The sequence below is a fragment of the Primulina eburnea genome, chromosome 17 (assembly GCF_022965805.1).
Source record: "Primulina eburnea isolate SZY01 chromosome 17, ASM2296580v1, whole genome shotgun sequence".
In the NCBI taxonomy this organism is placed as follows: domain Eukaryota; kingdom Viridiplantae; phylum Streptophyta; class Magnoliopsida; order Lamiales; family Gesneriaceae; genus Primulina; species Primulina eburnea.
In genome coordinates, this window is record NC_133117.1 from 9,499,392 (window position 1) to 9,512,373 (window position 12,982).

Genomic DNA, 12,982 nt, shown 5'->3' on the forward strand with positions numbered 1-12,982 from the left:
ATTTTCACAGATTTTTAAAAACCATGTATGTTTTATTTTTTCATTTTCATAAAATAGAGCTTTATTAAAACTCTCAACATAATCCCAAAAATTAAATTTAAAATTCCTTTGATGACTTTGAGAATAAAACTGTTTTTCAACTAATAGAGATGTACCCTATTCTTCAATATATATAATCTTTTTTATGATAAACTTGGAGAAGTTATAGCTTCATTTATGTTGAGTATTACTATAAAAATGAGTTATTTTCACACTCATAGTTGATAATAGAAGATTTTCATAAAATCTTCTTTGCTTATATGAACCATAAACATATAATGTATAGTGAAATATCTTTCCATGATAGTCCATGGAGTTTTTTCCCATTGGATATCTTTTTCTTTTATAAGAAAAATTACATCTCGATATTTTGACTCTATATATAGAGTTGAATCACTTTCATCATCTTTAATGATATTATCATATGATGCTTGATATTGAGAATCTATATCATTTTTCTATTTTTGTTTCAAGAATTCTTAAAATTCATTGTATAGCAAGTCATTTTACTCCGTATTATTGGCTGATAAACTAGAAATATTCTGGGCTATAAGCCTCTATTTTCCATGTTGAGCAATAATATTATGGGGTTTTCCCATACCACCTTTTCCTCTATAAGAGGAATATCCTCCTCTTCGAAAACTCATATCTGTAAATAAGATCATTAAGATAAATATTCTCTGGTTAAAAAACCTGGTAGTGATTATCTTCACCTTTCTTGTAATTTATGTCAAAATCAAAAGGAGCAAAACGAGTCTGCCATCTTGTAAATATTTGTTTAAAAACATCATGTTTAAAATATTTCATAAACATAAATTTTGCAGATTTGCAATCAGTTTTTATAATAAACTTTTGATTATATAAATAATCTTGAAATTTTAAAATACATCTGCAATAGCTAATTTTTTTTTTTGCTACTGTAGAGTAATTTTTCTGAGCACTATTCCATTTCTCACAATTAATGAACTTATTTACATATATGATTTCTTGAGGAAGAGGAGATTCAGAAGGTTTTATCAAACCTTATCAAATAAAGAATGTATTTCATTCTTACGTAATTCTAAATATTCAGAATTAATTTGACAAGGCATATCTTTTTTATGAATGTCCTTTTCATTGAAATAATCTTCATAAGGTAATGAAATAATATGTTTTTTTTATTCCAAAAAGCATTAGGAAAATCTTCACAAATTTCTAAAGAAAATTTTATTATGAATAACTTTAATTGTATCCTTAATTTAAGATTTTTAATCATATCATCTATAGTTACACTCCGTTTGGTTGAAATGATAGGACAAAAAAATGATTAATACCAAAATGATTAAGTAAATGATACTCCAAGATTTGTATGGTTTGCTCATATCCTTTGTTGTGTTCGGTCAGATTTTTGAAGGTGTGCTAGAGAAATTATGTAAATGTGTACTACCAAAAATACCCTTGGCTTTATTATTACATTTTCAATTTCGTACCACTTTTCATACACCACACATTCGAGGAGTCATTCTGGCAAGAAAACCCTATCCGTCGATACTGTACATTGAACTACGAATTTCTGTCAACAATGTGTGGAACTTAATGTGTTTACTGTGAATCCGACATGTGAAGAAATCAAAATCGATTTTGCAGGTTTTTAGTTGGGCGACAAGGCCAGAATAGATAACTGAGCACATATTGAGTAGACGGAGAATCCAGATACTTGCATCTGCACTGAATGTGAGTAATTGTTATAAAGTTTTACAAATTTTTAGATTTACGAACGTTTGATGTTTTCCGTTAAGTTTTTGTAGAAATATTTTGAGAAACTACTTTTCCAGTAGACAACAACGTAGATGGGTTGTGTTGCGTGTTTTCACTACCGCAAGTATACGGTGTCAAGTTTAGTAGTACTGTATGAGTACAGATATCGATCCCACGAGGAGTAATTAATTAAACTTTATATTAAATACCGTAATTGACATAGATAAACTTTATTTAGAACAATCAATAAGATGGTTTATACTTAATTCAAATAAAATAACAAATTATAGAAATCTTATGAAGCGGTTGAAATTCGGTGAGTAAAGCAATCTAGAGATATGATTTCGTCGAGTCTCCCCTATGCTAAATTAAAAGTGACTAACATATTATTAATTTGCATCATGTTTATTAACCAAGAACTCGCAGATGTTCTACCTCTTTTTTCACGTGAGAAATAAAACTGTATTACCTATCACTGATTTTAATATTTCTATTCAAAATCACGTAACACATAATAAAAGCAGACAAGGTTCTTTTCAAAGATTCGCAAGGGTTATACGTCTTTTGCACGTTATAAACAACTAGCGATGTAATTTCCCTTTTTCCTAATTTCGATCACCTCTCTCGAGTGTTAGATCTCAATTATTTTATCAGTCGGATTATGGCCAATAATCCAAAAGCATTAAATACAGGAAATCACAAATAAACGTGATGAAACAATTCAATGCAATATCAAAACGTCAATAACATAGGTTCGACATCGACTACGTCAATCTCTAGAAAATGGAATTAGTTCATCACGAAAGCCAAGGGAAAACAAGACATGTTCGTAGAACTAAACATCGTTACACACGAAAACAAAGAAACAAGAGAAAGAATAACAAATCCGAAGTGTCGTCTCTGTGTCCAGATGCGTCGTCTTCGTATTTGCAATCGTTCTTCGTATTTGAGTAATCGTCTCGTGCAGGCGCTCCGTTCTCGCTTCCTTTTCTCTCCAAGATGGTATAATTTCGTCTGTTGTAACTCCCCGACGGCTGAATAATAAATGTTATGACCTAACTCGCGCAATTTATAGTGCGGCGCGCGCAGGGGCGCGATGGTCTCGGGTCAATGTTGTGTAGCTGAGCGCGCGTTGGCGCGATAGTTCGCGCGAAGGCGCGCGACCCTCTGTCGATTCTTTCCCTTCCAGCGTGTGCGATGGCGCGAGATCACGCGCGAGGGCGCGTGCCTCTCGGGGTGCACACTTGCATGGATGAGCGCGCGGTTGCGCGTAATGTCGCGCTGGGGCGCGAGAGCTACTGTTCGAGGTTATGGCAATTCATTGTTTTCTTGGTTCACTTGGCTTCGTGATCGCTATTTTCTCCATTCCTGAAATGACAACATAAACAAACCAAAAACGCGTAATCCTGTTCGAAACACGCATAATTCATAATGGATTCTAATGTAAATTAAGTGCAAAAATTGCACTTATCAAACCTCCCAAACTTGAATTTTTGCTAGTCCCGAGCAAAATAAAATAAAACTAATAAACAAGAAGGAAATGCAACTACTACAGTCATGGATATGCGAAAAGTGATATTGGCCTCCGACTTATCTGATAAAATGTAGTTCATGATTTCCCAAGAGTCACGTGTGTGTGTGATATGTCAATGTTCGTTTACCCCATCGAATACTCAAATAGAGTTGTTATACCCATCCGCCTTACAGACTCAAGAGATCATCAACTCAGTGCAACTCTCAATTCATTAAAATACAATTTCACATTCATAGATCACAAAGGACTTTATCGGTGATTAATTTGCTCAAAAGATATTCAACAAACATGTAAACCAAAGAGGAAATCACACATTGAGATGCCCGCATGCAAGTGACTAAAATTTAACTTGATGACAATGTTTTTCAGGTATCCATAGGCTTGACTTGAGCAGATTTTCTCCACTAGTATATTGGGTAAATGTGACAAGGTTAATAGGTCTTGTAAGCTTGTAATGTTAGGCTACGGCTCATGGCTACAATAACGGAATGGAATTCAAAATTTGAGAGAAGTAATCATTTTCATATCATTTCATTCACTATCTCTTTATTGTTTTCCTCTCAATCATATCACTCATGTTCCACATTTTTTTCTTTTTCTATTTCACCACTTGATTGATTCTTTTAATTGTTTTTCATTCTCTTTTCTTCGCCAACTCCTTTTTGCACACTTCAACTTTTCTTTTTCTTTTCAAGGAGTATTCGAATCATTACAACACCGATGAATTTATTTCTCTCAAAATCAGGTAGGAAAATAAGTGTATAAGCTTCATTTGGTAGTTGTTGTGGGATTGTAGAATAGATACAAGTAGGGGCTATTGTGTGTCATTGACACACACCACTTGATTTTTAGCAAGCTCAAAATGGGTCACTAGTGATATTTCATGTTCATTTGGTAGGCTCGAAGGCTCAACGGTTCCAAAGATCGCCTAAATCATTCCTATGTCACATATTATCCGTATTTCGCCTCGAAAAGTGCTCAACCAAGTTCTAGATTACCGTCAATCCATTAATCATCTCATATAAACTAATCACATGCATTTGTTCAAAAATGATATATGAGGTAAGTACAAAAGGAATTTTAAACATCTCAATTTCTTCGAAGCTCAACGGGCTACAATTGACAGTAACAAAGAACACAGGCCCAAAGATGTTGTGAAGAAATGCCTAGATCGTTTCTATGTCTGCAAAAGTGTCAATCAATGTCATGCAAGATTACCAAGATTCAGATCTCCATCGTCTATTTGGCATCAAAGGCATACAACTTGTCTCTAAGCGACAATAGTATCAACGAACACGACAGTGCAAAAAAAAATTTGTGACTCTCAAGGCATTATGAACACATATATATTTAAGGACCGCAATTCAATTTTCATCATCGGCCACACATTTTACTTATCCATGACTTTTCCTAACAAAACTAGCGTGCAGAATTGAACTTAAAGCTAAAGAAACAAATCAAAACTTAACTACTGAGCAAAAATAAAACAAAAACTAACAAGCAGAAAATTCACCCATCCCAAACTTAAGATATGCATTGTCCTCAATGTATAGAAATAAAGAATATGACAACACATACCTCGCGCCCGAGTGTCAGAACTTGAGGCTCGAATCATCATTCCCCGTCCATGGGCTGCGGCGGTGATAGATCTGGTGGTGGGTAAAATTAACAACTAAGGACGTAAGATAGAATAAAATAATAAAAACAAAATGAATGCTAAAGAAATTAAATTGTGGGTTGCCTCCCACACAGCGCTTGGTTTAACGTCATCAGCCCGACTATACCCATCTTGTTCATGGTGGATTGTATGATATCTTGGAAGCCTTGAGTTCTATGTTTTGACCATCAACCTCCATGGTCAGTTTTCCTTGTCTCAAATCAATGACGGCTCCAGCAGTAGCCAAGAATGGTCGTTCTAAAATGGTACGAACATTCTGACTGTCCCTCATGTCAAGTACCAAAAAATCGACTGGAAGCTTCAATTTATCAATTTTGAGCTCAACATCTTCTACAATGCCCAACGGTGTCCTGATCGATTTGTCTGCCATTTGTAAACTTAATCCCGTGGGATTCATGTTGATCAATCCAAGTTTATCGTAGAGAGAACTTGGCATTATATTCACACTTGCTCCTGAATCACATATAGCTTTTTCCACTAACTGACCCCCTATTTCACATGGTACGACGAATTCACCGGGATCTAGCAACTTCTGAGGAGGATTTCTTCGTGTTCCTTCGGTAACTTCACCTTCCACCTGATCTACAAACTCATTATTAGTGTGTAGGTTCTTGAGCTCTTCAAGACCTTTTTTCTTTTGGAATTCAGCTTGTAATTGTAAAAATCGCTGGGGGTAGGGAAGTAAAGAAATATCAATGCATTTATTCAAATCATACCTCTCAGATTTCTTACCTCGGGCTCCTTTGGTTGGACTTAGCTTTTCATCCCGCATAGGTGGATGTTCAACCTCCTTCTCTTCTCTGCCTACCACACAAATCTCTTCATGATGTATAAAAATGGCATTCACCTCTCTCAGATTTGGGTCGGCAGTCTTTTGAACTGCGCCTGATGGTTGAGACGTGAGTTGCTTCGTTATCTGCCCCACTTGCGACTCCAGGATTTTCAAGATCGCACCAATACTTGCCATGTGTGTCTCAAGGTTGTCCAGTCTAGACTCACTTCTAGACATCCTCTTACCAGATTCAACAACAAATGTCCCCACTAGATCCTCAAATGATGGCTTCCCTTCCCCATTTGATGTATTGAACCCCGGTGGAGGGTTCAACACATTCTTATTGTTTGCATAAGAAAAATTTTCATGGTTTCTCAACCCAGGATGATAAGTATTAGGGGGAGGGTTACCTTGATATCCGCCAAAGCCTCCAAAGTTCTTGTTGTTGATGTATTGGACTTCTTCAGGAAAATGTGATTCTTCAACAACAACCGGTGGTCCTTCAGTGTTTGATGTACCCACCCTATTCATAGTCGCTATCTGTGTAGTCAATGCTGATACTTGTGCAGTGAGTGATGTGATAGGATCCACAGCATAAACCCCAGCAGTCCTTTGTACTCCTGACCTTTCAGACGGCCATTGGTAGCTATTAATAGTCATCTGCTCAAGCAAGTCATAGGCTTGAGCAGGTGACTTGGCAAAGATCGTGCCACCTGCCGCTGCGTCCACTGTAGTTCGTGTCTGACCATTCAACCCATTATAAAACAACTCAATCTGCACCCAGTCTTCAAAACCATGATTAGGGCACTTCCGCAACAACTCCTTGTACCTCTCCCATGCTTCATAAAGCTGCTCAAAGTCAGTTTGCCTGAAGGTACTGATCTCAATCTTCAATTGCGCAGACTTCGCTGGGGGAAAGTATTTAGAAAGAAATTTCGTCTCCAGCTCTTGCCACGTAGTGATACTCCCCAGCGGCAATGATTGGAGCCATCCTCTTGCTTGGTCCCTGAGAGAAAATGGAAACAAACGCAGTCTAATAATATCATCAGAAACATTATTAATTTTTACTGTGTCAGTGATCTCCAGGAAGGTCCTTAAATGAACGTGAGGATCAGCAGTGGCGGTTCCTGCAAATTGGTTCTGTTGAACCATATTAATCAGAGCAGGCTTCAACTCGAAATTGTTGGCGTTTATGGTCCCTCGAGCAATGCCAGAATAATGTGCATTGATTACTGGTCCGAAGTGGTCTCTAATAGGTATGGCGTCTGGCGGGTTATATCTCGCATCCTCTCTGTTTTCAGCCATTGTTTGGATTTCTTCCCTTCTCGCTTTTCTTAGTCTCCTCGCAGTTCTTTCAATCTCCGGATCAAAGATAAGCAAATCAGGGTTGTGCGATCTTAGCATGCACTGCAAAACAGAAAAAATTATAACGTAACGAAATAAATAAATTAAATTAAATCTAAATTAAAGTCAAGACTACTTAGTAACGATATTAATATGCAATTAAATATTTTACTCCCCGACAACGGCGCCAAAAACTTGTTGCGTGTTTTCACTACCGCAAGTATACGGTGTCAAGTTTAGTAGTACTGTATGAGTACAGATATCGATCCCACGAGGAGTAATTAATTAAACTTTATATTAAATACCGTAATTGACATAGATAAACTTTATTTAGAACAATCAATAAGATGGTTTATACTTAATTCAAATAAAATAACAAATTATAGAAATCTTATGAAGCGGTTGAAATTCGGTGAGTAAAGCAATCTAGAGATATGATTTCGTCGAGTCTCCCCTATGCTAAATTAAAAGTGACTAACATATTATTAATTTGCATCATGTTTATTAACCAAGAACTCGCAGATGTTCTACCTCTTTTTTCACGTGAGAAATAAAACTGTATTACCTATCACTGATTTTAATATTTCTATTCAAAATCACGTAACACATAATAAAAGCAGACAAGGTTCTTTTCAAAGATTCGCAAGGGTTATACGTCTTTTGCACGTTATAAACAACTAGCGATGTAATTTCCCTTTTTCCTAATTTCGATCACCTCTCTCGAGTGTTAGATCTCAATTATTTTATCAGTCGGATTATGGCCAATAATCCAAAAGCATTAAATACAGGAAATCACAAATAAACGCGATGAAACAATTCAATGCAATATCAAAACGTCAATAACATAGGTTCGACATCGACTACGTCAATCTCTAGAAAATGGAATTAGTTCATCACGAAAGCCAAGGGAAAACAAGACATGTTCGTAGAACTAAACATCGTTACACACGAAAACAAAGAAACAAGAGAAAGAATAACAAATCCGAAGTGTCGTCTCTGTGTCCAGATGCGTCGTCTTCGTATTTGCAATCGTTCTTCCTATTTGAGTAATCGTCTCGTGCAGGCGCTCTGTTCTCGCTTCCTTTTCTCTCCAAGATGGTATAATTTCGTCTGTTGTAACTCCCCGACGGCTGAATAATAAATGTTATGACCTAACTCGCGCAATTTATAGTGCGGCGCGCGCAGGGGCGCGAGACTTGGCGCTGGGGCGCGCTGTGTTCTGCCGGGTGAGAAGGTGAGTGCGCGCGCGGAGGCGCGAGATGTCGCGCTGGGGCGCGATGGTCTCGGGTCAATGTTGTGTAGCTGAGCGCGCGGTGGCGCGATAGTTCGCGCGATGGCGTGCGATCCTCTGTCGATTCTTTCCCTTCCAGCGTGCGCGATGGCGCGAGATTACGCGCGAGGGCGCGTGCCTCTCGGGGTGCACACTTGCATGGATGAGCACGCGGTTGCGCGTAATGTCGCGCTGGGGCGCGAGAGCTACTGTCCGAGGTTATGGCAATTCATTGTTTTCTTGGTTCACTTGGCTTCGTGATCGCTATTTTCTCCATTCCTTAAATGACAACATAAACAAACCAAAAACGCGTATTCCTGTTTGAAACATGCATAATTCATAATGGATTCTAATGTAAATTAAGTGCAAAAATTGCACTTATCAGGTTGCAAGTTGTATGGGTGTACGGTGTTTATGTTAGGCAAGTTTGATTTCGTTGGTGGTCGGTGTTTATCGATGTCATTGTCATATTCTCCTTTGAAACTGTTGACTTGTTTACAAATTTGTTTGTTTTTTGAAGTTTCTGTTGTTGTCAAATTATTAATTACCTTCCAAATGTATTTTAGACAGATACCTATAGCTACGTAACTGATTTAGGAAATCATTGAATGATTGTTTGGTGTAGCTTTCATGGATGTGAAGACACCACCACCGTGCGAGTGCGGCAACGGGTTTATGGTATTACGTGAAGCTGGTCCACATTCAACACGCCCCGGCCACTATTACTTTATATGTCCAGTCGGTTTGAAACATCGGAACCGATTCTATTGGTACGATGAATATGAAAAAATATCTTCGAACAATGAACCATCATCCAAAATTGAGATGGGTTTGAATTCATCGCAAAAGCCTACTTCCCCCTTTGTAAAGCATCGGCACACACAAGCATACAATGCATCTTGTAGTTCACAGTCTTTTAATTTGAAGAATGCTGATACAGTTGACACAGAACAACACGTGCAGACTAAGTCAGTTATGGCATCCACCACATCAGCTCCACCAAATGAGCTAGTGGAGCAAACACCTGTATCTATCGAACAAGTTTGTTGTTGCTTTGGTTGCATCTGCTCAATATTGTGTGTAATGCTGTTTTTCATGCTTGTCGTTTTAATTTCTAAGTAAAATTTTGTGTGTATGTTCATTATGTTGTAAAATTGTCGTGCGAAATATTGTCAACGTTGGTGCTTCATATCGTGTATGTCGCTGACTCTTTGTTTTTATTTTGTTACGAGGTAGAAAAAGACTTGGTATTGTAAGTATTTGCTTCTGCTAGTAGTTGTAAGACTTAATTATTTTGTTATTGTAGATGTTAATGTTCAATATAATTTAGAATGTATTTTAAGCATTAGATTTGTGTACGTTAATTTCATAAGCCAATGTAATTTCATTGGTAACCCCATGTACACAAGATGCAGTGAAGCAATGCCGAGATGAGAGTAAGAACCCCATTCTTACTTGTGAGATGGTTATAATTTGGTTTAATATGCATTGTACATTGATTTGAACAACTTCGTTTGAACTTGAATGTCCATAGGGAAGAGGAAGAATAATGGCAAGGCCTTAAGGTGCATCAATCTTCTTCAGTTTCGGTTCTTTCTTGGGATGCTAAGGTAAGTGATACCTCTACATTGCAGCATACGAAGGTTAATTAGGTGAATATTCTTAAACAGCTTTTACATGTTATGTTCAGTTGTGGATATATCAACATGTACAAACACTTTAATTTGTTGTGTGCACATTTGTCCTTGGTAATTGAGAACAACTGGTTCGATTGATGGGAGTGGCTTTAATTGAATTTCTGAGTAATAAGTGTTATTCTCGGTCCCAGTCATATATTTAGTAAATTTCACTGCAATATATTGATAACATATTCATGGCTATGCGTAGTAGTTGACCTACACTGCCTACTGTAGGAAATCAATTAATTTTCTGTATCTGGCGTTAATGATGGTAGAAGTGTGAGCATTTATATCATTTTAACTTCTACTTAAGGGCACGATTGAGGTTCTTTAATTGAGCAATTTCTTTCACTTAACAGAAACAATTTTTTTTACTCAGTGAAGAAGATGTCTGTCACTTTCCCAAGCCGTTCTCAAGATTCTGTTACCAGCAAGTATGTAGTACCACTGATATCACTGTTATCAGATGAAGAAGGCGATGATCTTGATCACCCTCCAGCACCATTGAAGACCGAAAACATGGTTGGTTTGTCTCCTTCACGTTCGTCGAAGGAAAGAGCAGCGAGCAAAAAGCCTTTTGAGCATGTGGCACACATGTACAAAAATGAAGTAATGAAGCATTTCAAAACAAAGAAGCGTGGATGTACTGCCGATACTGGTGTGATGAAGAAGCGTGCTGTTCAAGCTAATTGTGTACCGGTTGTTATCATCGATACATCAACCGACTCTAGTGGGTAATCTAGTTACTTTCTTCAGCGACTGCTTTGGTCTTCGAACCACCCTTTTGTGTATTTTGCAGTGTATTATAGTTGTATATGTACTCGAAGGTTAGGTGGTGAAGACTGAGTCGCTAATTTGGTAAGGCACTGTAATGAACTGATCCTATGTAGCTGTAAATTTAAATATATTATTGTCTTTAAGAAATTCACAGCCCATATGCATTTTATCTGTACATTTAGAAACATTACTGTCTTCAAAAATTTAATGTTTTGTATGATCCAAAACTATTATGTTATAACTTTAATGTACGTAAACATATAAACACAGGAAATAAAATGTTATAATGATTTGTTTAAACAAGAAAATTTATCTTATTTGAAAGGCAGGTCTCATGTCAAGGATAAGCAACTCCACACTGTAATGTCATGAGCTAAGGAAGTTTTTCGTTTTTCTTCCTATCATAATGAAAAAATTACTAAGCATAAGTCAAATGCGAAACTCACCGCCTCTTTAATTCTATTTCCAATAACATATTCATTATTCATACTTATTGCACGAAGCATAAAACATGAGGAGACAGAACAAAAAAAACTCTCTTAGCCAAATAAACTGCTAAAATAGCAAAATTTAGCATAACAAAATAAGTAACTTTAAATAAGATGCAGAACTTTTGAACCACGACTGGAATTGAATATTCTCTCAACTTTAAAATGGTTGTAGTGCAGCAAGATACTATCCTAGCCTAGAAAATGATTGTGTAGTGCAACAAGATACTATCCTTGTTGTTGTTCAAGCAAAGTGAAGTCACTTGTGGTGTACAATCAAGTGTCCAAAATTCTAATTACGTAACGTGGCGACACATTTCTCAACTGAAGGCATGAATCTTTGTTCTACAAAACCAACACGTTGTCGACAAAATACCGTTCAAGCAAAATATAAATCAAATGTGAAAATCATTGTTACAACTTTAGTCTCCAAAACCAAACCCTTACAAAAACAGCAAATTCCCACAACTCAATTCCATTCAAAGAGACGAGTCACCACCACAGTGTCGTAATTTCAAAGTTTGAGATACACACAAATTCAACACTCTGTCAAAATAAAGCATAAGTTTATATTACCCCAAAAGTGCCACATGAGAAAGCATAACGTCAACCTCCTCGTAGCAAACGTCTCGCTAAGCTCAATCTTCCACCTTCACCCAAGCGCAAAAACAGTGACAATTTAGCAGGGTTCTCCACCAATTCTTCAATAACCATAACTTTCTCGTCTTCGGTCAACTCATGAATTGTTTCCATTACCTTTAACACATTGTCTTGGGATTGCGCATCTTCTCATCAGCTGCTTCTTTTTGGGTTGCTAATTGTTTGATAAGGTCATTCATTGTATCTTTGGTGATGGTGGCGAAATTATTTATGGCTTCTACTATCGCATCATCAGCGTTCTCTACATGTTTCTGTTTCTTACCCTTTGATTTCGTAGCGGATGTCGGTCGAGAGGACGGTGTGACAGATACGGAGATCTCCCTCATGAACAGAAAACAAAGCGTCCAGGTTCATACCTGTATCGTTAGGCAATTCAGGTGTCATGGTAAGAACCTCTTGAACAGCGGCAGTGAAATGCTCAGCTTTCTCTCCGGTTGCCCGATCATTACCAAAGATTTCGCACCAATCATGGTAATAGGTCCACCTTTTGTGTCTCATTGACTGTGTGTTGTTGTCTGCCTACAAGTTTAATAATACATAGTACCGACCATCGTCAATTATCTTCAATAAGAAAAGACAGTAAATTGTCAAACAAAAAAATACCTTAATTAGTGCATCCCATATTTCGTTTGAAACTTCAATGATCTTCTCTGTGTCGTTCCATCCAACTCCACTTTTACTTAGTAACGTCACCAGAGATCCGTACAATTTCTTCCACACATGAACTTTAGAGTTAATATGTGGGTTCCCTCGTATATTTGTGTCAGGGAATGCAACTTTCATTCAATTTTCAAGGAAGCTAAATAGCCTGGCCGAAATCCATTGCCGTTTTTCCAACCTTCTACGGATGCCTCTTTCAGTGCTTGTATTAGAAACTCTTCTTCACGTTCACTCCAACAACGTCTTGTCATATCAGCTTTTTTGGCTTTGTCCACAAAACTCTCGGAAGTTGCAAAACTATCCATAATTAGGATGTTGCCCCTGACGTTGTCCTTTCCCTGCTT

At 37.3% G+C, this 12,982-nt stretch overlaps 1 protein-coding gene across 3 annotated transcripts; it reads left to right on the forward strand.

The window, feature by feature from the left end:
- Positions 1 to 1,447: 1,447 nt before the first annotated feature.
- On the forward strand, positions 1,448 to 10,993 carry LOC140818229 (uncharacterized). 3 transcript variants are annotated; one of them, XM_073178131.1, is made up of 4 exons: positions 1,746 to 1,872; positions 8,760 to 9,810; positions 9,909 to 9,984; positions 10,413 to 10,993. In XM_073178131.1, exons 3-4 carry the CDS (start codon positions 9,977 to 9,979, stop codon positions 10,789 to 10,791), a joined length of 387 nt encoding a protein of 128 aa, XP_073034232.1. In that variant the 5' UTR covers positions 1,746 to 1,872; positions 8,760 to 9,810; positions 9,909 to 9,976; the 3' UTR covers positions 10,792 to 10,993. The 3 variants fall into 3 exon arrangements, 2 of the variants coding, with proteins under 2 accessions (XP_073034232.1, XP_073034231.1); XR_012114929.1 differs by having other exon boundaries at positions 1,448 to 1,752; positions 9,000 to 9,984; XM_073178130.1 differs by having other exon boundaries at positions 8,760 to 9,984.
- Positions 10,994 to 12,982: the final 1,989 nt, after the last annotated feature.

Coding starts and splice junctions, on each gene's coding strand:
- LOC140818229 (XM_073178130.1), top strand. CDS start 9,899: ATGTCCATAGGGAAGAGGAAGAATAATGGCAAGGCCTTAAGGTGCATC. Junction 9,985..10,412: donor TTCTTTCTTGGGATGCTAAG/GTAAGTGATACC, acceptor TTCACTTAACAG/AAACAATTTTTTTTACTCAG.